The sequence below is a fragment of the Hermetia illucens genome, chromosome 1 (genome assembly GCF_905115235.1).
Source record: "Hermetia illucens chromosome 1, iHerIll2.2.curated.20191125, whole genome shotgun sequence".
Classification (NCBI taxonomy): domain Eukaryota; kingdom Metazoa; phylum Arthropoda; class Insecta; order Diptera; family Stratiomyidae; genus Hermetia; species Hermetia illucens.
In genome coordinates this window covers 164104887-164132382 of record NC_051849.1, presented here as the reverse complement: position 1 = coordinate 164132382, position 27496 = coordinate 164104887, and the positions used below count along the sequence as shown (strand labels likewise).

General features: G+C 43.4%; 3 protein-coding genes across 3 annotated transcripts; all 3 read right to left on the bottom strand.

Moving 5' to 3' along the window:
• Nucleotides 1-710: 710 nt before the first annotated feature.
• Nucleotides 711-1933, bottom strand: LOC119646838 (pancreatic triacylglycerol lipase-like). The gene is made up of 2 exons (XM_038047455.1): nt 1830-1933; nt 711-1735 (listed from the first exon to the last, which is right to left on the bottom strand). The coding sequence occupies exons 1-2, from the start codon at nt 1870-1872 to the stop codon at nt 741-743; spliced, it is 1038 nt and encodes a 345-aa protein (XP_037903383.1). The 5' UTR covers nt 1873-1933; the 3' UTR covers nt 711-740.
• A 7700-nt stretch (nt 1934-9633) lies between these two features.
• Nucleotides 9634-10540, bottom strand: LOC119646478 (pancreatic triacylglycerol lipase-like). Its single transcript, XM_038046935.1, has 3 exons — nt 10498-10540; nt 10128-10379; nt 9634-10055 (listed from the first exon to the last, which is right to left on the bottom strand). The coding sequence occupies exons 1-3, from the start codon at nt 10538-10540 to the stop codon at nt 9634-9636; spliced, it is 717 nt and encodes a 238-aa protein (XP_037902863.1).
• An 8494-nt stretch (nt 10541-19034) lies between these two features.
• Nucleotides 19035-26829, bottom strand: LOC119646470 (inactive pancreatic lipase-related protein 1-like). The gene is made up of 3 exons (XM_038046924.1): nt 26736-26829; nt 26507-26681; nt 19035-19770 (listed from the first exon to the last, which is right to left on the bottom strand). Exons 1-3 carry the CDS (start codon nt 26773-26775, stop codon nt 19035-19037), a joined length of 951 nt encoding a protein of 316 aa, XP_037902852.1. The 5' UTR covers nt 26776-26829.
• Between the last annotated feature and the right edge of the window lie 667 nt (nt 26830-27496).

Genomic DNA, 27496 nt, shown 5'->3' with positions numbered 1-27496 from the left:
CCTATTTAATAGGTTACAGCCTTGGTGCCCATGTTGCTGGCTTAGTTGGAAAAAGTATCACTGCAGGACGTATTAACACTATTTTCGGACTGGATCCTGCCTTACCTTTGTTCTTCATCGATAAACCAAACAAACGACTAGATAAAGGTGACGCTTTGTATGCTGAAACTATACATACAGATTCAGGTGTTCGCGGGTTTGATAAACCTATTGGCAGGCAGGCAGTTCATTTCTTCGCGGAATCATTAAATATAGTTGATAAATTCGATAAATTCAAACTACGGCCGGGATGTTGCAGGGGAATATTATTTGCCAACTAATTTGAAAAATCCATATGCTCTTGATGCAGAGTGGATTAAAGGATCAAAGAGAAAAATGATATGAAAAATAGTAATTTATTAAAAGAAAATATAAATATAAATTCCATCTTTTATTATTGTAAATACTACTTCAGAGTTAAATATATCCGAATATAAAATTAAATCCACTACAAAGGAAATGGATCCACACCATACCGACGGTATCGATAAAAAGTCTGATTTATATAAGGTTCGATTATACAAATGGAATCTCCGTGCTGGTACTGTCGTTATCAGTTCAGTTTGAAAAGATATCCACCACAAAAGTTCGACAATGGTACTAAAATGAAAAAACTAAATATAATATAAAAATCAAATGTGCGCCTAAAACATTCAAAATAAAACTCAATCTCCAAGCAAAAGTCTTTATTTCTCAATTTTCTACAAATGAATCCAACTAGCTCCCTTTGCGTAAGGCGCAGCAGAGTTAGTTGGTAAGTAAAATACACCAGCTACACCCTTTCCTTGATTGGAAGGTTCACCTCCCAACTTTGCGATTTCTCCGGTTGGTTGACAATTTTCATCAAGAATGTCATCATAATTTCGACATTGTTCAGCAACAAACTCATCCACCTTATCCAGAGACTCAGCGAAATATTGGCATGATCTAGTATGTGAACATCCACCAGTCACATCAGTACAACCAGGTTGTTTCCTTCCCCAATTGGGAAAGAATGCGGCATCACCAATGGGTTTGTCATAACCTAACATTCCTCCATTGGTTTGAATAGATTCAACATACAGAGCATCACCAACTGCCAAACGTTGCTCAGGTTTATCATAGGCGAACAATGGGAGAGCAGGATCCAATCCAAAGATGGTGTTAACCTTTCCCCGAGTAACATACTTTCCGGCATAACCGACAACGTGAGAACCCAAACTGTGACCAATCAGGTAGAGAGTGTTGAAACTCATACCAGTTTCCTCATTCAAAAAGTCAACGAAGTTAGCAAGCTGTTCACCGGCATCTTTCGTATTTTTACTGGCGGCAAGGTAGCCAGCTTTCGCTCCACCTTCCCAATCGACAACGAAAATGTTGTATTCTCCACGAGCTAGATATTTGTCACGGATCCAAGCATTCTCTTGTGCATTCTTATTTCCATTCCAGCCGTGAGTGAGGAAACGAGTTGGATTTTTTGGGTTGAAGTTCGAATTTTTCAAAGAGTCAGCATCACCACTGGTGACATACTGACCGACTTTGGGATTATCCTTGGTGAATAAGATGAAGTCAACCTTAAAGTCTGCTCGATTGGTCAAAGCCTCTTGGAATGCTGCGTCTCGAACACTGATGAGATGCATGTTGTAGTTGACATCAGGTACCAAGACCCACTCGTCAATATAATCGCCGAGGTCATTATTGGCAGGGTATGCCAAAACTAAAAAAGAGCAAAACACAAACGTAAGATTTAAACAAATTCTCGTAATATAAGACACACGTTTGACAAAACGTTTTTCCATCAAAATACTTACCGGCCGTAAGCCCAAGTAGCAATGCAACTAATACCGCTCTCATCTTCAGAATTTCCAAGGAAATTTCATGGAAAAAAATCGCTACATTCAATTTATACTCCTGATTTGAGGTGATCTTTATCTTCAGTACATCATTGTTTGCTTTTGATAGCTCTGATTAGAAGTAATTGAATATACGCGAATAACTGTGCAATTAAATTGAATTGTATGTGTTTTCTATCTAAAATTAAATCTTCGGAGCGATGAGGTAGGTATACACTTTCAAATTTTTAAAACAAAGGAGAGCGACGACGAAAAATTAATGCTAAAAATAGATCTAGTTCAAAAGTCCATACTCTATCTTCATATTACAAACTGATAAGCAAATTTAGATTAGCATATTATAAAGATTTTACCTTAATCCATCTATATAGTTAAATACGATTTTCCCCTTTTGTAGAGTGATTTCAACAGAGCGCGCAACCGCGTCAAACAACGCTAGGTAACTTTCTAGAATACGCAGCTAGCCGATACCCTATTCCAATATAAGGCGATATAACAGCGTTACAGGAGATGCGTAGGACAGGGACCAGCTTCCTGGAGAAGAGTCACTACACCATATATTATAGTGGCCATCCAATAAACCATGTACTCGGAGTAGGTTTCTTAGTCAGCCAAAAAATGAAACCTACTGTTATTGGTTTTGAAAACATAAGCGAACAGCTATGCACTCAGCGCTTGCGAAGCAAATTTAGAAATATAAGCCTCATTAACGTTCACGCCCCTAAAGAGGAGACTGCAGAGTCGGAGAAGGATACCTTCTACGAGGCAGTAAAACGAAGCCTCGAAGCCTATCCCAGATATGATATCAAAATCATACTTCGAGATTTTAACAGCCAAATAGAGACGGAGCTCGTATTCAGGTGATACGTCATAGCCTAATTAAAATACAAATGATAACAGACTGCGAATCATTCAATTAGCAGTGTCACACGAAATGGCTATTGGATGTACCTGGTTTGCGCCGAAAGCGGTTCACAAACATACGTGGGCCTCTCAAGACGGGACCACTTTCAACCAAATTGATCACGTACTGATCGAACGCCGCCATTTCTCAGACTTGATGAATGTCAGAACATATAGGGGGGCCAATAGACTCGGATCACTATCTCGTTGGCATGGTGCTCCGAGCTCGAATAACAACACCACCCGGAATCCCCTCTGACTATTAAGTGAGAGTTGACACTGAAGCCATCCACAATACAGCACTCCGCAACACCTATAACAGGGAAATGGATGCCGCAATAACCGCAGTCAACAGAGATCCTGGAGATGAAGCATCAACAAATCTTCTTCTTTTTCTTCAGCTTTTGTCCCGTTCACAAGCGGGGTCGGCTCGTCGTGCTCGGTTTCGCCATTTGGCTCTATCGAATGCCTGATCTGGGTGCAATCTCGAGGCTTTTAAATCCCCATCCAGCGTATCAAGCCACCTTTGTTTAGGCCTGCCTTTTGGTCGTTTACCATCGGTTTCGATGTTCAGACCAATTTTGGCAAGTGAATTCTCGTTAGCACGAATTACGCGACCATACCATCGAAGACGCCTCTCTCGCAACTTTTCCACGATCGCTGCAACCCCATAAAGATCGCAGATATCCTCATTTCAGATGTGATCAACAAATGATCTTCACAATCACCTGGAGAACGTTATCATAAATACGGCCAAATATACTTGGCCCCAGCCGCAAAAAGATTCTGAACGGTTGGTTGGACGATGAATGTAGGCTAGCAACGGAACGGGAGAATCCTGCATACCGAGTAATGTTGCATTCTCAAAGGACACGGACACGCACAGAGACTTATCACGAACTCCGTTGAGCGGAGAAGCGACTTCACAGACGGAAAAAGGAAGCCTGGGAGAACCAACAGGTCTATGAATTCGAAACACAGGGAACAATCGCACCAGGCACGGAAATTTTACCAACCAGTCAGCAGGATGAAGGACAACACACCTCGATACTCATCCTACCGAGACAAAAAGGGAAATCTAATTTCCGACAGAATGGGCACATTGTAGCGATGGGTTGAATACTTTGATGAACTACTGAACAACCAGAACGTCGGCGAGTTGGAGGTCCCGCCAACTGAAGACGACGGACAAATATTGCCACCACCAAGTATAGAAGAAACAGTCCGTACAATTCATCGACTAAAAAATCATAAGTCGCCCGGAGCTGATCGAATTTCAGCCGAATTATTTAAATATGGAAGCGAATAATTACACCAAGTGGTTCATCAACTTGAGCTCAAGGTGTGAGGCATCGAATCAATGCCTGACGATTGGCAAAGAGGCATTTACTGTCTCATACGTAAAAAGGGGGACATCACGCAGTACAGCAATTATACACGTATCAGGCTGCTGAGTACCATCTATAAAATATTCTCCGCTATCTTGCTAGGCCCAGAACATCGTTGGCCTATACGAAAGAAGCTTCACTCCAGGCAAATCAGCAACAAATCAGATTTTCTCTCTGCGGCAAGCGATGGAAAAACTGTTGGAATATGGACATCCGTTCCACCATGTTTTCATCGACTTGAAAGCCGCCTATGATAGCATAGCCAGAGTAAAACTGTACACAGCCATGAGAGAATTCGGTATCCCGACGAAATTGAGAAGACTGACTGAAAACAGGAGGATCACTCTCAAGACCATTCGACATCAACAACGGTCTAAGACCAGGGGATGCCCTATCATGCGTCCTCTTTAACCTCTTTAACCTGGTCCTGGAGAAAGTGATCCGTGATGCTGACGTAAATGCAAAAGGTACGATCCTCTCTAAGTCCACCCAACTACTGACCTAAGCTGACGATATCGACATTATGGGAAGAACAACCCGAGACGTACAAACTGCGTTCATCTAGATCGAGCAGGCGGCGCAAAATCTTGGGCTGCACATCAATGAATGCAAGACAAAATATATGGTGGCAACGTCAGCACCAAAAACGAACCAACTACCAACAGGAAACCGCACTGGTCACACGGATTAATAAAGATAGGAGACTGCAACTTTGAGACCTTTGATAATTTCTCCTACCTAGTGTCGAAAATCACAACCAATAACAGTTACGATGATGGAATCCGCGCACGGCTGTTGTCAGCCAACACAGCCTATTTCAGCTTACAGAAACTGTTCCTCTCGAAACGTCTCACCATAGGGTCAAAGCTCTTACTGTACAAGACAATCATCTTGCCAGTCTTCATGTATTCCTCGGAAACTTGGGTTCTTAGCAAGAAGAATTGCGAACTCTTGGCCGCGTTCGAGAGAAGAATCCTCGGAAGAGTTTTTGACCTCCTTGATGAGGATGGACGATTCCGTAGCCTACATAACGACGAAATGTATGAGCGATATCATGACCGTCCGGTTGTGGATAAAATCCGGCTCAATAGGTTACGGTGGGCGGTTCACTTAATCCGTATAGATGAGGATGATCCCACCCGGAAAGTCTATAAGGACAATATCTGTGATAGAAGAAGAAAACGAGACATACCCTGCCTGAGATGGAGCGATGGCGTAGGTCAGAACGCCAGAGAGCTTTTAGTGATATCGAATTGGTGGACCTCGGAGCAAAACCGGGATGTCTGGAGTTTCTTATTAAGACAGGCCTAGACCGGATACCGGTTGTTGCGCCGTTGATGATGATAATGATTGCACTTCTTTGTAATATGTCTTTTTGCCCCATACCATCAACGTGTGCATGCCTTCGCGAAGTGTCCAAACATTAGGCTTTTGAAGCACCTTTTTAGGAAGATCTATGCCCTTAGTCGGCAAACAACCCATCCAATCCGAACCTTCCCCAAGGCCAACAACTTTTGCCCTGCCTCTGTTGGTAGTCGCATTAGCCGTTTGAGTACCGCCATAAGCTTTTCTTAGTGTCACAATAGATTCTTACGATCTCTTAAGTCGGGGGCAGATTTCACCTTTTCAAATATCTCCGCATACGATAGATTTCCTTTTCTGTAGATTACAATTCCCTCTGGACAAATTCGCATCTTTGATCTCTTGTTCCTTTTTTTGTTTACGACCTTAGTCCAACCACCGTTTTTATTTAACTTCGGATTCGCTTCACTAGTCGGCATTCACATTGGGCACATGTTTTGTCCCTTCTGAACTGTTAGTTCCGTTTGTTGAACTGGTCAAGAAACCTTTTTCCCTTTTGGTGCCTGTTGATTCCCCAAAGCTTCCTTCTCTTTGTCTCGTACTCTCTTATTTGATGGAAGGTCGATAACCTTGTGCTTTAGATTCACTTGTGTCGCCTGTGACACTGTTGTACAGGGATGTTCGAATTTTCCTTAGGTTTTCTTTTTTCTTCCTGCGACCTATAATGACTCTCACCCTGTTCTTAATGGATTCGTGCACGTTGTGCTGGTCCTTGATGAATTCCCATGAACTCCCAAGCTGCATAAAAAGTATTTATTCAGGTCAGGGCTCTGTTCTCAGCCAGCCTTGGCCAGATTACTCCTTTTGCATACTCCTTCACCTTTTCCAATTACTAAGCTCCCATGAGCTTTCCCTTTTGCCGGCTTTTGTATTGGAGAAAATGGTAAAATCGATGAGCTTCTCCTGGGTGGACCTATTTGCTGCTGCTGGAGTACCTCTTGATAAGATCTGATGAGTGTCGAAGTCGCTCTAGCGCCTTTCAGTCCATCATTCTTTGCCTTTGCAATTGGTGTCCTTGGCAGACTTGTGCTTCATTTGAACACCTCCTTCTCCAAATCTAAAACACTTCTAGCATTAGATGCCACGGGGGCCAAGTTTTCCACCACCGGTCGAGGAGTATTGACGATCGGGAGCCAGCTTGCTCACTTCCAGAAGTCGCCATTACTGGGGTTCCGAACCCCTGCACCGTTACTTAACTCCTTCTCAATTTATCCATGGTGGTTTTTTTTCTGGGTATCCTTCCCATAGCCATTTTGTTCCGCGCACCAGATATGAGCAAACATTAGCCCACGCACAATCAGAAAAGAAAAGTTCATGAACACATATATCAATAGGTATGCTTCATCCGCCACCTGGGGTCGCGCCTGATGGGAGATCTGGCAACTCCTCACAGGGCTGTCTGTCTATCTATAACACGCATTTTTCTCGGAGACGGTTACAGCGACTGACACCAAATTTGATGGAAAAGCTGGAACTGTGAACACTCACCCATAGAGTGAGTTACATCATTCTACGTCGAATTTAAGGAACAGAGGTCATTATGTATACAAAAGGGGGTGTACATTTTTTTCATCAGATATAATCATGTGAGGGTGTCAAATGAAAAGCCTCGGTTAGTGCTTTTTAAGCCGATCTTAGCTTCGGCATTTGTGTGGAGAGTGCCGAGGTCAAAAATGATCATTCCTGTTAGGGGCCCATTCTCAGAAACTACCAAGCCGAAAAATCTGAAAAAAATCAAAAAGCTGCCGGTATATGGTGACTAGGCTAGGAAGTGCCTCTATAATAATATAATAATAGTATATTACTAGAATTTTTAGTAATTGGCTGCAAACCCCCTTAAGTTCATCCATTCCATCACGAAATTTTGCATTATAATGCAAATTTTATCAAGTTTGGTGGAAATTGCACCATTACTAATAAAGTTATTATGTTTATCGCTTCTGTACAAACTCGAGACTTTGAATGTTAATATCACGCAAAAGTGGATATTCTTACATTATATATACATAAATTATGTGCTAGGTTCTACTGGGACAAATGTCCAGGGACACTTTCGAGCCCTCCCAAAAAATTACTGAAATTCTGAAAGGTGAAATACATTCTTTACCAAAAAGTAACCTTCAATAAGCTCAGGAATTTTGTAGAAGTGCAGTGTTCAGAGATACCGCAATGCCGCAACTATGGTCAAACTGGACATCCAGCTAGTTATTACCAATGCTCGGCCTATAAAGAAACGATAGCTTGAATGGAAACGGCCAAAACCAGCGAAACGAAAGAACTTTCATAAGTCAAGCAAACGATGGCACAGCTACCACTAACCTTGTCCAAGCTTAAGCCGCTAAGAAAGCAATTCCTACAACCACAACCTATCCTATCCCTATTCAAACCACAGCTTTCAAACATGTAGTTGAAGCCTTCGCCCAAATAAATGAGCAGCGGCAATTCGCCACCATTAAATTTATCATGAATTTATGGAATTAAATGTTGTAACGTTCAATTTTTCATCACTGGTCGCACATACAGCCCAAATGTTGATCAACTCTATAAATGCAGACTTCTAGTGCATTTCGGGGACATACCGAATATAATATTATCCGTCAGAAAAAACCTTCTCTTCTTCTTCTTCTATTAACGTCTATCGCTGCAACGGGACTAGTGAAAGCTACCGTTAATGGACAGATATCGATAATCTCTATCTAGATAAATCGTCACTGGAGCTTCACGATCATAGCCAATCTCCAGGCACATCTCCTAGGCGATACGGCAGATAATCAAAATGGGGTAACCCTGTTCAGTTGGATCCATAACTGGCATCCATTAAAACAGCTTGAGATGGTCCATCCCCATGCGCACAAGACCCGCTAGTCGGTCCATCCTTGACTATTTTATAATTAGATTCTTCGCTCATACAAACTTGGACAAATTCAAGTCAGATTTAGCACCAATCCTAAAAGGCGCTCGTAAGTTTTTCGATGATCCTGTGAGAGACGTCAGCGGACCATGCAATGTTACCCACTATCCCTAGATGCCCCATGAGTGAGCCGTCTTAGAACTACGTGGCGTAGAATACACTCAAGTACTCCCTACTTTTCATAAGACTTCATTAAAAAGGGTAAAAATTGAAATTACTTTGCTATTGAAAAAAAGTTCTCTCGGGTAAAAACTTATCTCTGGTCAATAACGGTATCGAAAGGGTCGGGAATCCTCGCTTCTTCCAAATCGAGTACAAATTCCTGCGATCGGCTGGATATTCTGAACACAAACAAATGGTGGGTTCAAGCGGAGGACTCCCTTCTCTACTCAAGTAAATTTATCGATAGCGGATTTAGCCTCGGACTGAAGCTGCTATGTAGTGAAACTAACTATTCCAGGGTGACCGAATAAAGGGTCGGCCTGGAGATGCAAGACAATGGGGAGCTTTTTGACAAGCTCCAAGAAGAGGTGAAGCACATTAACAGGAAGTAACATTGATAGCGCGGGAGATGAGTAGGAGATTATGGTAACAATACATGCTTGAATATCACTGCATACAGAGTGCACATGTCTTGCAGGAGAATTGATATCACACTGCCAGCAACTAGCAAGAGGCATTTATAATGTACTAATAACTATGTTTTTGAAAGTTAAGCCTATTACCATCATAAGGAATTGGTATCATCTAAAATTAAAATCCCTACTTACTAACTTATGCCAACATTTCAACATCCAAACTTTCAATTTTAAATATAATACACCTTAAGCAAAAGATAGATAGAACTCACCGCAAAACTTCGGCGTTAATTCCAAGATGAAACAACTTCTATAAATGTAGGTATTAAATTTTCGAAGAAAACATTGAAAATAAAACTCAGATTTCAAGCAAAACCCTTTATTTCCCATTTTTCTACAAATGAATCCAACTAGCTCCCTTTGCGAAAGGCTCAGCAGAGTTAGTTGGTAAGTAAAATACACCAGCTACACCCTTTTCTTGATTTGAAGGTTCGCCTCCCATCTTTGCGATTTCTCCGGTTGGTTGACAATTGTGGCCTACAATGTCGTCATAGTTTCGGCATTGTTCAGCAACAAACTCATCCACCTTATCCAGAGACTCAGCGAAATATTGGCATGATCTAGTATGTGAACATCCACCAGTCACCCCAGTTGGGATAGAATGCGGCATTACCAATAGGTTTATCAAAACCTAACATTCCTCCATTGGTTTGAATAGATTCAACATACAGAGCATCACCAACTGCCAAACGTTTCTCGGGTTTATCAAAGAAGAACAATGGGAGAGCAGGATCCAATCCAAAGATGGTGTTAACCTTTCCCCGAGTAACATACTTGCCGGCATAACCGACAACGTGAGAACCCAAACTGTGACCAATCAGGTAGAGAGTGTTGAAACTCATACCAGTTTCCACATTCAAAAAGTCGATGAAGCTAGCAAGTTGCTTACCTGCTTCTTTGGTGTTTTTACTGGCCGCAATGTAGTTAATTGTTTTCGCTCCTCCTTCCCAATCGACAACAAAAATGTTGTATTCCCCACGAGCTAAATATTTGCCACGGATTCAAGCATTCTCTTGCGCATTCCTATCTCCATTCCAGCCGTGAGTGAGGAAACGAGTAGGATTTTTTGGGTTAAAATTCGAATTCCTCAAAGCATTAGCATCACCACTAGAGATCTCTTGACCAACTTTGGGATTATCTTTGGTGAATAAAACGAAGTCAACTTTAAAGTCTGCACGATTAGCCAAAGCCTCTTGGAATGCTGAATCTTGAACACTGATCAGATGCATGTTGTAGTTAACATCAGGTACCAAGACCCACTCGTCAATATAATCGTCGAGGTCATCATCGGCAGAATATGCTAAAACTGTAACAGAATAAATAGTTTAGCTAAAGAAGAGCCAAACTAAAAAGTACAGTACAAATAAACTATTATCCACTAAGAACGTTTGACAAAATGTTTCACAAAATACCAAAATAATTACCGGCCGTTAGCCCAAGGAGCAATGCAGCTAGTACTATTTTCATATTCAGAATTTCCGAGGAAATTTCATGGTAAAAATTGGCTGCATTCAATTTATACTTTTGATTTGAGCTAATCTTAATCTTCTATCCATCATTGTTTACTTTTGATAACCCTAATTAGAAGTAATTGAATATAACTGAAAAATATGCAATAAAATTGGATGGAATGTTTTCTAAGATTAAACCTTCGGAGCGATGAGGAATAAACTTTCAAAAGTGTTGAACAATGGGGGGTTACGCCGAAAATTAATGTTAAAAATAGACCCAGGTTGGGAGTGCATAATTTATCTTCAAATTACAAACTGATAAGTCGGTTCAGATTAACATATTAATTGCCTGAACCCACCTATATTGTTAAACAGGGGATCTTCACTTTTGTGTATTAATTCCAGCAGAATACGCAATCGCTTCATATCACGGCAGGTAACTTTCCAGAGTCTTTAATTTATAAATTTTTTGCCCTTTTTTTTGGAAATAGGTGTTGATATCTCAGGAAAGCTGAAAGCGGGAAATTTTATAATCCTTGAGCATTCCAGAAGCATTTAAAACTGGAAATATTTACTGAGTCCAACATGAGGCCCTTAAAAGAGTATGCTTCAGCTTCTAATATAGGATTGCCAGGTAAGAAGGGCAGGACATCAGTCTTTTAACTTCTTTACAATTCAACCTGGAAGTAGATTAGTAGATCCAGCCCTGAGTAATATCGGTGACAGTTCCCAGCGCCCACCACAGGCAAGTCTTGTCCATCTTGAAGCACAATCATACCAGGTGTTAACTTATGGGTTTCACATGCCTAGATGATTAGCGTTTCCTATCCTTTCTTTTGTAAAATACTAATCAAAGTTGTTTGTATTTCTTTTCAAACATTCTGCATCGATTGTTCTCCACCCACTCTTTCATTATGGGCTTTTTATACGCTCGAATGGCGACCACATCGTTCTAAATGGCCCACATAAATCCCTCCATCTCAGCGAAGAACTCCCCAGTACACAGCATTCTATTCCCCAAAGTTAGATCGACAAATTACTCCCAGAGGCATTCCATATGTTTACCGTGCAATGACTTGCATTCATCGATCTGCTTCTGTTCTGAATTCGCCTAAGCCAAAGGATTGAAAGCTCCATCCGTCAAGTTAAGAGGAGTCAACCTGCAATCTGCTTTACCTGCATTAGAAGCAATGACATTCAAGAGCCTCGTCTGTTCTTTCCTGTAAAAATAAGCGCACTGCAATTGACTTGACGATGATCTTATACCGGAGCGTCAACCACACCCCTTCCTCCAATGTTGCTTCACAAGTTCATCCACTCCACGGCAGAATTTTAGTGGATGATTAGCAATTTGGACATACTAGTCGGTATCCGCTGCAGGACATTTTCCAGATCCTCTTTATCCACGGCAATATTCCGAATGCATATGCCAATGACGAGAGGGGCGATACATTTAGTGCGCTAATATTATTCTTCCCCGAGAGATGCGATTTCAGCACCAGCTTCACACGTCGAAGAAATTCGTACAACAGAGCACCTTTCAGATTACCAACTCGACCATGGGTTCCTTGCAGAGTTCGTAGGTATTTGAAGAAGTCTGCCTCGCACATCGTTTGGATGTGGGGGCCAACAATACTATGTGCGACGTGGCAATCGCAATGGTCTTTGCGAATGGGTTGGATTCGTCGCTTGTCTAGAAAAACTCCATCCGCAAATCACGAATAAATATGTCTACTATTCGCAACAGACTCCTAAAGTGGTCATCAGTACCGTCATGCTGCTTGAAGTCATCTAAGTATATCAAGTGTGTCCGCAAGACGCTTTCAAAAGGTTAGGCATAATCGATATAACAACTAAAGGATTTCTTTGGTACCCAGTTACCTCTCCTATTAATACCGAGTTGATAATGAGTTGCCGTTGATCCGACTCGACAACACTTCTGCTGCTCGGGATCCCGGATTCAGTCGCTGTAAGTAGTAAAGCGGTACTAGTCACTGCACAAACGACTGGGAAACAGCTACAGCAGGCGAAGCCATGCTTCCCGCCATCGTGCGCCTAAACGTCTAACCGCCCCACGATTAGCGGTTTTGACGACGTGCCTGGGGAACCCGACCTAGTCACCAAGTCAGACAACTCCCGCCGGTTATCCGTACTGAACTTTAGGTCCCTTGTTCTCATCATTTTATACCTAACTGCCAGGTGTTGTGATAGCTTCTTCAGTGGGTAATCTTGAATACTACAAAGTTCCTGCACTTTCACCACCTACCTTCTGAGACGCTGCAGTGTCGTTCGGCCATTCAGACTGAAACTATCCATCCCCCCGCTTTCTCAACCGGACTTGATCACGGCTACGGCGGTATTATTTCCGAGTTATCACAATCTCGGCATATGCCGGATTTTACCTAATACTAGCACTAAGTGCCAAGCATTTAGGCTCGGACGATCATACCTACTTCAAAACTAAAGGGGCACTGGTGGTGGTGGCCGGTGGTAGGTCAGTGGGAGAATCCGTCGAGTACACCCCACAACATCGAGCACGTATGCAGAATGGTGTACTTCTGCATGGTTTAAACCAGGCTGTGCGAAAGTCCCAGGACATCAAGGGAAGCCGTGAGGGATTTAGGTACAATACCCGCTCGAGATGCCAAATATCTTTGATTTCTCGAGCAAATGGCTCATAGTTCACCTTCTCTACGTATTTCCGTTCAATGTTGCTATTATGGGGGATAGCAACATCAATAATATACGCGAAGCGACCCGTCTTGTCAACTAACAGTACGTCAGGCTTGTTGTGTGCGGTATGGCGATCAGTCAGAACTTGCCGGTTCCAATACATGCTGTAAGCAGAACTATCAAGTACTGCTTGCGGCTCATATCGGTAAACCGGACATGTTCCCGTGATCAGCCCATGCTTATATGCAAGGTTTTGATGGATAACCTTACATACAGCATTATGCCTGGTGATGTATTGCACCGGTGCCATAACAGTACAGCCAGAAATGAGATGGTCGAACGTCTTTAACGCCGAACCACACATTCTGCACTGGTCGTTCTCCACCCGTTCTTTCATGATGAGCTTTTTATAAGCTCGGATGGCGACCACGCCATCCTGAATGGCATACATGAACCCCTCCGTCTCAGCAAAGAGCTCCCCAGCACACAGCCATCTGTTCGACAAATGCAAATCGACAACTGGCTGCCAAAGACAACTCACGTGTTTACCGTGCATTGCCTTCGACTTCCATTCATCGATCCGCTCTTGGTCCGTCTTCACCCCACTCAGAGGATTGAAAGATCGATCCTTCAAGTTAAGTGGAGTCAGCCCACAATCTGCCTTACAGACAGCCGCATGCAAGAGACTCGCCTGCTCTTTGCTGTAAAAAAATCGCGCAGCGAGTCGACTTGGCGATGATGTTGTGCCGCCACGTCAACCACGCCCCTACCTGACAGACTTTGGGTGATGCATTCGGAATTTGGACATAGTTGTCCGTATCCGCCACTGGATGTTTTCCAGATCGGTCTTCGTCCACGGCAATATTCAGAATGCATAAGCCTGTGAAGGGATACCGAATACATTCAACGCGCTTATTTTATTCTTCCCCGAGAGATGCGATTTCAGCACCAGCTTTACACGTCGCAGGAATTCGGACAGCAGAGCATCCTTCAGATCACCAACTCGAGCATGGGTTCCTTGCAGAATTCCTAGGTACTTGTAGAAGTCTGTCTTGGTCATAGCTTCGATGTGGAGGTCTCGAAAGTCAATGCTATGTCCGGCATGCGGCTCGTCATGACCTTTGCGGATAGCTTGGATTCTTGGCTTGTCTAATCCAAACTCCATCCGAATATCACGGCTAAACATGTCTATTATTCACAAAAGACTTCTCAGATGGTTGTCAGTACCAGCATACAGCTTGATGTCATCTAAGTACATCAAGTGTGTCAGTTCGCACTTAGCACGTAGGCCATACTTTATTGCAAAACCATGCCCTCTAGCATCATTCAGTAGCCATGAAAGGGGGTTCAGTGCATACAAAACCAAAGGGGACTCAATGAATCCACCTAGAAGATGCCCCTCCGTATACGGATGGGCTCTGAGGTATCAGCACCCTCAGATGTACGCACTGATAAGGTGGTATGCCACCCTTCCATGACTGTCGCCAAGAACTTTATTAGTTTCGGATCAATGCGATACAGATGTAGGATGTCGATTAGCCAGGTATGCGGAACGCTGTCGTAAGCCTTGGCATTATCGATATAGCAACTGAAGAGGTTTCTTTGGCCTCTAGTTGCTTGTCCTGCAACTACCGAGTCGATAATGAGTTGCTCTTTGCAAGCCCTTGACCCAACTCGGCAGCCCTTTTGCTCCTCGGACAGAATGTTGCTGGTCTCGAGGTACGCATTGATCCTTCCACTAATAATGGACGTGATGAATTTGTAGAGGGTTGGTAAGCAAGTGATCGGTCTTGTGTCTGAGGGGTCCTGCACCGTGTCCTTCTTAAGGATAAGGTAGGTAATCCCCGCAATGAGGAAAGGTGGAAATTCCTCCGGCCGACTCATGACCTCATTTATACTGCGTGCCAACCGACTGTGTGCACTGGTAAATTTCTTATACCAGAAATTCTGCACCCGATCCAGACCTGGGCCCCTCCGGTTCTTCGAGCTGTTTATAGCTCGTCCAACTTCCTCTTCGGTAACATCCGCAAAATTCATGCCAGGTGTATTGGCATGGCGGGTGTCTTCGGCGGTGATCCACTCAGCATGCTCAGCATGCTGGGCAGGTAACCCCCAAAGTCCACCCCAATACTCTTTCGCTTCCGTCACCGAGAACTGTATTGTCTGGGCGCTCTGTTGGGATTCGTTGAGAGATCTGAAAAAGCTCCGCTGGTTTCTCGCGTGTGTTGCTTTCTGGACACGTCTGGAATAACTTTCGCCATACCGTCGTAACCGACTGCATATGACAGAAAGTTTCTGTTTTAGTGTGTCCAGAATTTCAACAACGGGTGTCTCACAGGGGGTGGCATTGTTCCGGTAAACCCTCTGCACTTTATTTCTCACCCGTCCGCTGGCATTGCCAGTGCTGATCTGAATCAGTCTAGCAATGTCCTGCCTTAGTGAGTCCCGCCGACGTTCCAGACGAATTTTCCATGCTGGATCTCTTTTGTCACTCAAACCAATAGCCGCAACTGCACCAAAATACACAAGTGATTGTAGTTGCAGCAGCGACATATCAGCACACAGTCGAGATGCAATCTCATCATTGATTTGAGATAGAATTCCCGGAGTTACTGGAGATGCATAGAGCCTGGGAATACCTGGTCTATGCAAAGGATCCATATCCGGGAATTCTATAGACGCTCTTTGGAATTCGTCCTGAACCTCAGCGGAAACCTCAGCTGGACAGTGGAGAAGAGTGCTTCGGCGAGTACTGAAACTGTTACCTGCAGTGCGGCGTGGTGTTGTTGATGCCGCCGCCTCTGCCCCCATCGACTCTCGGTCACCAGTTTCCCCGATGACTTCAAGTCGGACACTCTCCCTGATGGTGGCCGGGATTGTGTCGCTGCGAGTAATAAAGCGGTACTGGTCTGCGACTCGCTGCACAGTCACGTGCGCGAATTGCGGGAAACGCTCGACGAATCTCTGGGGCAACAAGGGGCGGTAAGATGTTGTACCCGCCCCCGCCGTTATTTCGTGGTAGGAGCGGATGATGAAGAGGTTCATTTCTTCAGTCCATTTCATCCGCTTCCTACGCGAACCTGCTGAAGTGGTCGCCACAGATTGTGGCGAAACAGCTGCAGTAGGCGGAGCTGTGCTCCTGGCCGTCGTGGCGCCTAGACGTCGAACCGCCCCACGACTAGCGGTTTCGACGCCGTGCTGTCCATTACGAGAGCCCGACCCAGTCACCAAGTCAGACGACTCCCGCCGGTTATCCGTACCGGACCTTAAATTTCTCCTTCTTCTCATTTTTGGTGGTGCATTTTATCCCTAGCTGCCAGGTGTTGAGATAGCTTCCTTAGTGAGTAATCTGCAAGACTGCAAAGTTCCTGCACTTTCCTCACCTACCCCCTGAGAGGCTGCGGTGGCGTACAGCCCTTCAGACTGAAGCTATCCATCCCTGCTCCTTTCACAACCGGGCTTGGGACCGGCTTCGGCGGAGTTATTTATTATTGTTATTATTATTTATTTTAACAATATAGCAATGTGATAATTTCCTTTTCCGCTGTACTTCCCTTTAAGTGAAGTCACCGTTTTTATGTGTGTAAGTCCTGGTCATTATGTCCTATTAAATAATTACCAGAAAGGTGGCAAAGCCTTGACAATCTGGAACTAAAGGGGCAGCCCAAATCACAAGTGATCCGCTACAAAGGCGAGCCGACGAAAGTAGCCAGAAAGAATTTCATGCGCGACGCTAATACTTGCAACTCATCCGAACAAGCACCTTTAAATTTTTACTTGTTCTGATATCTGCAACCTAATTTAGCCATCAAATGCTTCATTTCCATGGAAGTTATACAATAAAACATTACCAACAACTTCGAAGAGTAAGCAATGGTTATGGTATAGAATCCTTAAATGACCATCAGGATTAAAAGAATTACATTTTTTGTGAAACAATACATTATAAAACTTTTTTTCTTGTATTTTCCTGCCAAAGTATGTGGACCCGCTTTCTTCCTTCTCCATCCGAAGTCTTGGCCTTAACTCTTCTCGGACAAGCGACCACGTACTCCAATTTTGAAAACTGAGTAGCGTGTAACTCGCTTCATCTACTGAATCTACCCATATATTTCAGGATTTCCCGGGTTATTTACCACCTTACCCTTGAATAGATACCTAGAAATCCTTCTGTCATCCATACGCTCTGCGTCTGTTATTGTATCTCATTCATCATCCGCCGACCATCTCCACTAATAATAATAATAATAATAATTCTAAAGTAATGATTGTCTACTCTCCGACCTGGTTCATCGTCTACCCGTCGCTACCACATCACAGGGCCAACCAAATTTAAATCATGTACATACATAAATTGTGGACTTATAGTTCTCAGAGCGGAATATGTCAGATTTTTCCTAAGTAGGTCACTGTGCCATAAATGTTCTGGAACAATTTCGTCAGATGAAGCAATGTTTAGAAAGTCATGAAGCTTGGTCGGCACACTTCTTGCTTTTAGGCAATCCATTCACACCCGAAGCTTTTTTTCTTTCCAAGTGTTTTAGATGGTGGTACAAGTCCTACTTGCCTTGCCTGTCCTATGACCTCTGCTTCTTTAATGTATGAAGATTGTGTTATGGCATAAAGTAGCTTCTCGAAATATTGTGCCGACTCTTAATATGCTGAAGGTCTCGAATAAGATTCATTACTGAGTCCCTGCAAAGTTCTGGGGTTGAATTCTGCCACCATTCTCTTTATCAAGTTGAGGGCGGGTCTTGAACTATACCTTTGCATCTTTCAGCTGACTCCACTTTACAACATTTCTATCGGATTCGCGGTATCGGTCCAACGTCTACAGGATTTGTTCTTCCAGCGCTTCAACATATTTTGATACCGTTACTCCGTTCTTTAACTTTTCAACTTTATTAAACCTAATGGCTGAGATGAGTCTTTATTTATTGATATTATGCTCTGACTAGATGAACGCAGTGAAATGCCAGATGCAGCTTACTTCTCAACAAGGACGTATTCAATCTAAGTGAACGTTGTCTCACCTGCTAAGGACCGCGCCCTCTCAAGTCGATGAGATTGCCATGTTTCTGCTGCCACCAAATTCTATCAACCTGCTTCCGTTCTCGTCAGTCATATTGTTGAAGTATTGATCACCAGTATTTCGGCGGTCGCTCAGTGCTATCTTCAACTAGTTCGAGGACAAAAAATCTAATACTGACAAAAAGCGACTATAGAATCTTTTATTGAATCGTCCTTGTCTTTCATTGGAGCGTCAAGGCATCTACCTTGTACTTTTGGGCCTTTTCGATAAGCGCTCTCAAAACGCAAGTTCTACGCAGAAGGTAGGCGCCAGGTTGCAAACCCGAAGTCCTTTTTTCATTGTATTTCCAATCCAATCCGAGGCGCAGTCTCGGGCTCAAAAATAATAATCATTTGTAGGCATATTGTCAGCCCGTTGCACTGCCCCCAACTTGCAGGATCAATTGATTCATCTCTGCTTTACGGAACAAAGAACTCGTTGTTCCCTTTTCTTCGTCTGCTACTTTGTCTAAGTGTTACTAGCATGAAGGTGACAGGTAGGATTTAGTAATAGAAGTTTACGTGTTAAATTAGCGTACATTACCCAGGTATATGGTAATGATTGCTGTGTCGATTTGACAAACCCCTCTGACATAGACTAACCCTTAATCCCCACAGGCCTACTTCACCCTTATACAATTTATGATTGCAGTCACCAGCCTTAAGCTTTAAATAAGAAAAAAAATTCAAAAATTATAAAAAAAAAAATTGTGCGGCTGTTGATTTTTATTTCAGAATAATTTTCTGCATTTAACGGAATCTCAGAATCATGCAAGCACCCTAGAGTAAGGATCTGTTAAACCTGTTCTGAATGAAAAAATTCCCAGTTGATTTATACGTGCCGGCTCGCCACCAACATAATATTGTTCAGCATTGCCTCTGCATTGTGCCCCACTTGTAGCTTCTAGAACACCTTCACAGATTTTTCCTTTGAATCCATTCGGATTATTAACTGACTCAGCGAAAATTTTAAAGGATCGTTGATGTGAGCACATTGTTGCTCTTCCTGGACACCCTAATTGAACGCCACCTCCATTCGCATAGAAATCCGCAGTGCCAATGGCCGAATATGTTCCAAAGTTGAGGAAATTCGTATGAATGACTTCGACATATTCTGCATCATCTGAGCTTAATCGTGTTGCCGTATTATTTACATTGAAAGGATATCCGGTAGGATCCAATGCGAAAATAGTGCCGATTACTCCGCTTTTAACTTTTTTCCCGGCAAATCCAGCAGCATGCGCTCCTAAACCAAATCCAATGAGATACACTTGATTCAGAGGATATTCTAGGGCTGAATTCAGAAACTCCAGAAAACTTCCGATTACATTCCCAACGAGGACAGTGTTGTGGACAGCTACTTGGTAGTTTTTCATTTCAATATTCACCGCAGAGCTCCAGTCGACCACGATAATATTCAAATCTTGATGTAGCAAATACGCAGCTACCACATAGCGGTTGAAGTCATCGTTTTTATTGCCATTGAAATCATGAATTAGCATCCTGAAAGAAATATAATTCGTTATCACAAATCCAACACAATTAATATAATTTAATTCAATTTTAATCCCAGTTTATAAAAAGTCGACCCTCTGTTTATTATATAAATTTAAAGTCCAAAACTCCTTTAAAGTCCCCATCAGTAATGAGGTTTTATATTGAGGACATTTTAGCAGATGTTGTGCTTTCCTGCACAAAAATGCTTACCAATAACATTTTCTGATGGACCCTGATTTTCATTTACCATTAACTATTCCTAACGCCCTTTCTGTACATTTCCTCCATATGCTCAATCCTTCGCAAAACTTTCCGCGAAATCCCTGAAACTTAACTGAATCATACAGTTCTAGACCCAGCCATCAACGTTACTGAAAAGGGAGTTCTCCAAACAACAGCAAGAAAACTCTGATTAGCACCACTAGCCATGTCTTGGCAAAAGGGGTTATGTCAAAATATAAAAAATAATTTCCCTAGTGAAACAGCAGCCATGGCAGCCGATCATAGAACAACCAACAACAAAAAATAAACGCAAAAATTCAAGTTAAATCTGGATCTTGGCGGTTCAATCCTGAGTCAAATCTAATTAGGACTCAGCCCCTAAGGGACAAGCCGAAGTAGGCCGCTTTTGTCAGCACTCCCAACCCTGGACTCCAATCAGCACTAACTACTGAGACCGAAGTTTTACCCACAGGAAAGTCTTCTCACATAAAACATAATGACACTGAGGCTCTGCAACAAATTGGTGTTGGATTTAGCATCTCCTGACATCATGGCAAAAAGTGGCGCGTATCAAACGATGCAAATGATCACAACAAGTATGAGAGACTTTCGAAGAGAGCTTCTGAGTAGATGTACACCAAAGAGGAGTGATGCACTCCTGGTGGAACTCGACCAGCTCTGAAGTCTGATTCAACTGTTGACTAGGATTAATACAAAGAGGCTCAGAAAGATTTGAATAAGAGTGTAAGGTTGACTACGGTCACCTTTGAAACGCTTGAAATTGAAGCGGATCTTCGAAATAAGGGAAAAGGAAAGTATTCAGCTTCTGTGTAGCCAATGTTTATAGAAAGGAAAATATGTGGACGGCCGTGAAGAAACGACAAATCACCGGCTTGAAATGGGCTTCCCAGGTTCCCCAGCATTCAAAATTACAGCTCGAGACCGACAACCATACCAAGCCCTAAACACAGAGGCGGGACTTCGCATGCAAAATAATATCACTTAAATCAGTAAGATACATATTATGTTCTAATTACCTGCCATTAAGGGGTGATTGCCAAACAGGGATATCCACCTACACGGACGGTGTGTGACATTAATTAAAATTCACAGTAATAGCAAACAGCTCTGAGGTGACGGCGAGGACCGTGGAGCGACCCTGTCAGCCAGACTAAAACCAAATAGCTGAGGAGAACCTCCACGTGGTAGCACCGGGAAACGCTGTACTCACTTTGGCTTGCTGGTCGTGATACCGTACGGCAATGTTCGAAAGCTTAATTCCGGCCATCAGAGCCGAGTCTACACGAAGACCCATCTGAAGTAGCTCTGGTCACGAAACCTTAAGAAGGATATATTGATACCATGGGAACCAAGATAACCTTCTTAATTTGCATGCCTCAGGAGAATTCCAGGTTCATGTACTTTCAGTTCGGTTGTAGCGGTTGACCCTCTAGTGGAAGATTCATGGAGGTTGTGGTTACATTCAACCGAACATAGAGATCTTCGCGCATTTCAGCTCGTGTGCCGTACTTCTTAGCTCGGAAGAGATTCATGTATGACTTGCATCCACCGGTCCTTTACTCAGTACAGACTGGCACGATTGTTGTTAATCATAGCCGGCCTCTGATTGTGGTCACTAAATCAATCCATGTCTTAAGAAGACCATGAGGTTAAGTCAACTCAACAGGTACTCAGGTAAAACTACCAAGGACGCAATTTTCTCGCGGTTTCGTATAAAAGGAGTTTTAAAAATCTCAGGTTTTACAAAACGATAACCAGTCCGAATACGATAATTTGGACATTCAAGTAAGCATACACTTAACAATACATTCTAAGTGAAGCTACACTGCAAACAAGGTAGACCAGAAAGGCAAATCCACAAAGACAGCACTCCACGAGCTTACGAAAAAACTTGAAAAAATCCCAGATAGAATAAGCAGTGGCACATCCATGGATATGAAATGGGCTTTTTACTATACCTCGTTCGCAATGATTTATAACGTGATAAAACAGCGTTTGAATTCTTCTCATGCTATAATGGGAAAAAATCCACCCAATGTTCGAACGGAAATCTACTGCGATAGAATAACTTCGAGGAGGGGTTCTCTCTCCTTTGGCTCCTGGAAGCAAACACCTTGCCATTGCTCCTGGGGGGCACAAGCCTTTGCGCAACTGTTTGCGGACAATCTAGCCATAATAATTATCGGAAAATTTGAGGAGGTAGTATGTAACCGCTAGAATAGAACTTTGCAGATAATCTACAGTAGGTACCTCGGTAACGGACTCATAGTGAACGTTAGCAATAGGCTAGTTATGTTCAGTACTAACGTTAGGCAGGGCAGCCACCCGCTAAAAAATCTTATCAAGGGTGGAAATGAACCTGCTAGAAACAGTCAAGCATTTTGAAATTGATATCGTCTGAACTGAACTTGGAAACAGCATATGCCGGAACAATATCAGAAATACTATATACTGCCATGGTGAAGGACCGCGTGCGTAATGAAGTCCATTTTGGCGTATGCATGCATCGTCGTGGTCAAAGGGTACTACCCTTTGGGTAGTAGGGCGAAACGTGGATTGGTACCCACGATGGAGCATAAAACCTGGGAAATGCCTGCTGAACCAACACCAACAGCTCTACTGCCAAACCCAATCTCGACCTCCACGTGGTGACCGCTGGGAGCTCTTTCTTAACGAAAAGCTGCAGACAGAGAAGGATGAAGGCGAGTCTCCCGCGCCTTGGACTGGACGGATTATACAACGATGAACCCGGCAACGACAAGTACAAAGATGAAGCTGATAAGCAGATAGCCGATACCCTGTCTCAATATAGGGCTGATGTAACAGCGTTACAGAAGATGCGTTGGACAGGGACCGGTTTCCTGGAGAAGAGCCACTATACCATATATTATAGTGGCCATCCAGCAAACCATGTCCTGGGAGTAGGTTTCTTAGTCAGTCAAAAAATGAAACCTGCTGTTATCGGCTTTGAAAACATAAGCGAACGGCTATGCACTCTGCACTTGCGAGGCAAGTTTAGAAATATAAGCCTCATTAACGTTCAAGCCCCTACAGAGCAGACTGTAGAGTCGGAGAAGGATACCTTCTACGAGGCAGTAGAACGAACCCTCGAAACCTATCCCAGATATCATACTTGGGGATTTTAACAGCCAAGTAGAGAAAGAGCCCGTATTCAGGCGATACGTTGGCTCCTATAGCTTACACCAAAACACAAATGAAAACGGACTGCGGATTATTCAATTAGCAGGGTCACACGAAATGGTTGTTGGAAGTACCTGGTTTGCGCGTAAAGCGGTTCACAAACATACGTGGGCCTCTCCAGACGGTTCCACTTTCGACCAAATTGACCATGTGTTGATCGAACGCCGTCACCTCTCAGCCTTGATGAATGTCAGAACATATAAGGGGGCCAATATAGACTCGGATCACTATCTCGTTGGCATGGTGTTCCGAGCTCGAATAACAATACCACCTAGAATCCCCTCTGACAATCAGGTGAGAGTTAACGCTGAACCCATCCACAGGACAGCCCTCCGCGACACCTATAAGGGGGAAATGGATGCCGCACCAACCGCAGCCAACAGAGGACCTGGAGATGAAGCATCCACAAATGATCTTCACAATCACCTGAAGAACGTTATCATTGATACGGCCGCAAACATACTTGGCCCCAGCCGCAACAGGAGTCGGAACGGCTGGTTTGACGATGAATGTAACCTAACAACGGAACGGAAGAATGCCGCATACCGAGTAATGTTGCATTCTCAAAGAACGCGGGCACGCGCAGAGACTTATCACAAACTCCGTCAAGCGGAGAAGCGACTTCACAGAGGGAAAAAAGAAGCCTGGGAGAACCAACAAGACTGTGAACTAGAAAAGTACAGGAAGCAACCGCACCAGGCGCGGAAGTTTTACCGACAAGTCAGAAGGATGAAGCCTTATACACCTCGATGCTCATCCTGCCGAGACAAAGAGGGAAATCTGATTTCCGGCAGAATGGGCATATTAGTGTGATGGGTTGAGTACTTTGATGAGCTACTGAACAACCAGAACGCCGGCGAGTTGAAGGTTCTGCCAACTAAAGACGACGGACAAATACTGCCACCACCAAGTTTAGGAGAAACAGTCCGTGCAATTAATTCATCGGCTAAAAAATCATAAGTCGCCAGGGGCCGATGGAATTATAGCCGAAGTGGTGAAATATGGAGGCGACCAGTTACACCAAGTGGTTCATCAACTTGTGCTCAAGGTATGAGACAGAGAATCAATGCCTGACGATTGGCAACGAGGCATTATCTGTCTCACACATAAAAAGGGAGATATCACACAGTGCAGCAATTATAGAGGTATCACGTTGCTGAATACCATCTATAAGATATTCTCCGCTATCTTGCTAGGCCGGATAGCCCCATACACCCAGAACATCATTGGTCCATACCAAAAAGGCTTCACTCCAGGCAAATCAGTAGCAGATCAGATTTTCTCTCTGCGGCAAGCGATGGAAAAACTGTTGGAATATGGACAACAGTTGCACCATCTATTCATCGACTTTAAAGCCGCCTATGATAGCATAGCCAGGGTAAAACTGTACACAGCCATGAGAGAATTCGGTATCCCGACGGAACTGATAAGACTGATTAGGCTGACCCTGACCACTGTGCGAGACCAGATAAAAGCAGCAGGATCACTTTCAAGACCATTCGATATCTACGACAAGGGGATGCCCTATCATGCGTCCTCTCTAACCCGGCCCTTGAGAAAGTGATCCGTGATACTGAGGTCAATGCAAGAGGTACGATCCTCGTTAAGTCCACCCAACTACTTGCCTATATGCTGACGATATCGACATCATGGGAAGAACCACCCGAGACGTACAAACTGCCTTCATCCAGATCGAGCAGGCGGCGATTGGTGCGAGATCCTGGGCTGCACATCAATGAAGACAGGACAAAATATATGGTAGCAACGTCAGCACCGAAGAGGAACCAACCAACAACATCAAACCGCACCGGCCAAACAGGAAGAATAAGAATAGGAGAATACAACTTTGAGACCGTTGACAATTTCTCCTATCTAGGGTCGAAAATCACAATACGATAATAGCTACGATGATGAAATCCGCGCACGGTTGTTGTCAGCCAACAGAGCCTATTTCAGCTTACAAAGACTGTTCCGCTCGAAACGTCTCACCATAGGGTCAAAGCTCTTACTGTACAAGACTATGATCTTGCCAGTCCTTATGTATTCCTCGGAAACTTGGGTTCTCAGCAAGAAAATTTGCGAACTCTTGGCCGCTTTCGAGAGAAGAATTTTTGGCCCCCTACATGAGGATGGACGATTCCGTAGCCTACACAATGACGAAATCTATGAGGGATATCATGACCGTCCGGTTGTGGATAAAATCCGGCTCAATAGGTTACGGTGGGCGGGTCACTTAATACGTATGGATAAGGATGATCCCACCCAGAAAGTCTATAAGGGCAGTATCTATGGTATAAAAAGAAGACGAGGCAGACCCTGCCTAAGATGGAGCGATGGCGTAGGCCAGGACACCAAACAGCTTTTAGAGATATCGAATTTGTGGACCTCGGCGCAAAACCCAGATGTCTGGAGTTCCTTATTAAGGCAGGCCTAGACCGGATACCGATTGTTGCGCCGTTGATGATGATGATGCATCGTCTCGAAGCAGGCTACTAACACAGATCCAAAGTTCAGTTGCGCATGCCGACAGAACCACTCGAACATATCCTACATCCTAGCTATCCTAGACCCCCCCCCCTTCACCCCTACAATTAGGAGACATCAAATTTCAATTTAACAATTCCATTATAGAAGAATAGCTTGCATGAAGGTACGTTTGACTTGAAGATCCCTAATCCTCGCCCAATATACGATGGAAGTGAAACAATAGCTTGAATTGGAGATAGGCCGCCCCAGGGAAGTGACGATTGTCTTCAACTTGGTAAATTGGTTGAATAGTCCACGATATCTGAACAGCACAGTGACTAGCTACTTCATTGACAAGGAGGTAAAATGCAAGTATGGCGAAGGCACAGCTTTCTAAAGGTCCACACTGGGTCATCGATCGTAGAGTATCAAGTACGAAGGAGTAATAGTCGTTGGTTTTGCCGAAGATGTTATCACCACATGCGGCAGCTCAAATGCTGACTTGAAACTGCCGTACTCGCGGGTCACAAAACGAAACTCATCCAATAGCAAACCGAAAGAGCCTGATGTACATCAAAAGATCAGTTGGAATCAAATCGAAGTGCCATTTAACGTAGCGGAAGTTGGAAAATTTCATCTAATAACTTGTCAACGGCAATGATCCTACTTTTCAGTTCTGATCCGGAGAGAATTAGCTCCACGTTTCGTTCATGGTCACGACACAATTTCACTCACCACTAAAAATGTTAATACAGATTTTGAATTCGAACAGCGCACTTCAAAAATTCAGGCAACGGCTCTAATATTACCACCTTTAAAGCCCTGTATCTACCTCGTTGGAAGCTCTGGGTTGAACTTCGATGACATCAATACATCGGGATCATAAATTAGAAGTGTTTCCGCATCTTCAAATCGTATTGAAGAGTATAAGTAGAAGGAAGTATACTGTTCTGGATTTCGGGCGAACTCAGTCGCCTCGTTTATATTTCCACTGGTATATTTGATACCTATAAAAAATTGAATTATTTATTATAGGTTTAAGCGAACAAATGGTGCCTTACCAAGTAAAATGAATAATATGTGCAATATATGAGCTTCCATTTTAAGAATTCAACTCCAATCGGTTCGGTGAAGTGACACATATCTGAAACACAAAAAGACATTAGAATGCAATCCACTTTCACTGGTTTATCAATAAAACTGAAATTATTGCAAAATCGTGCAAATTGAATTGTTAATGGCATAATAGCTTGAAGCTAATATTTTTCACTAATTAAATTAACCCTCATTTGGCCTAGGTAAACTTATTTAACATAACCAATTTCCGATGGCTGCATTAATCTCATACTGTAATTGAAAGATAGTCCGGTCTCTAAGAATTATCTTTTCCATAGATCAAACGAGATGTTTGGAGAGGGTGTGACTGCACTATAGCTAGGTGTGTAAATACCGCGATTGGCGTCAGAAAGTTCAGCGTATGCATTAAGCCATCCTAACGTCGAAACAGCCACAATAGTAAACCCAGATGCAGACCATAATCGAAAAACCGGGATAATCGAAAGTGTTTGCACTGGGCACTCAGAGGCAGATTCTTTGGATACCCAAGGTCGACCACATCTGATATCGTTTTAAAGTAAAATGAGTCGGGGAGCTCCAACAAAAGTTTTGCAATACCGGCACGGAAGATACATATACTCGCAAGAGCGCATTGTCAAAGCGCTTAAGAACTGATTTTTAAAGATCCAGGGTAATTGATCCCGAAATTGTCATCAGCTGTTGGTGGGAGCGAAAAAAGCTGTGAATAAGTACCTGAGTCAAATCA

Excerpts from the sequence above, each read along its gene's own strand:
- LOC119646838 (XM_038047455.1), bottom strand. The coding sequence starts at position 1,872 with ATGAGAGCGGTATTAGTTGCATTGCTACTTGGGCTTACGGCCG. Across the intron at positions 1,736-1,829 it reads GCTACTTGGGCTTACGGCCG|TTTTGGCATACCCTGCCAAT; the intron begins GTAAGTATTTTG and ends GCTCTTTTTTAG.
- LOC119646478 (XM_038046935.1), bottom strand. The coding sequence starts at position 10,540 with ATGAAAATAGTACTAGCTGCATTGCTCCTTGGGCTAACGGCCG. Across the intron at positions 10,380-10,497 it reads GCTCCTTGGGCTAACGGCCG|TTTTAGCATATTCTGCCGAT; the intron begins GTAATTATTTTG and ends ATTCTGTTACAG. Across the intron at positions 10,056-10,127 it reads TAACCCAAAAAATCCTACTC|CTCGTGGGGAATACAACATT; the intron begins GTTTCCTCACTC and ends GCAAATATTTAG.
- LOC119646470 (XM_038046924.1), bottom strand. The coding sequence starts at position 26,775 with ATGGAAGCTCATATATTGCACATATTATTCATTTTACTTG. Across the intron at positions 26,682-26,735 it reads CATATTATTCATTTTACTTG|GTATCAAATATACCAGTGGA; the intron begins GTAAGGCACCAT and ends AATTTTTTATAG. Across the intron at positions 19,771-26,506 it reads AACCCAGAGCTTCCAACGAG|GATGCTAATTCATGATTTCA; the intron begins GTAGATACAGGG and ends TATTTCTTTCAG.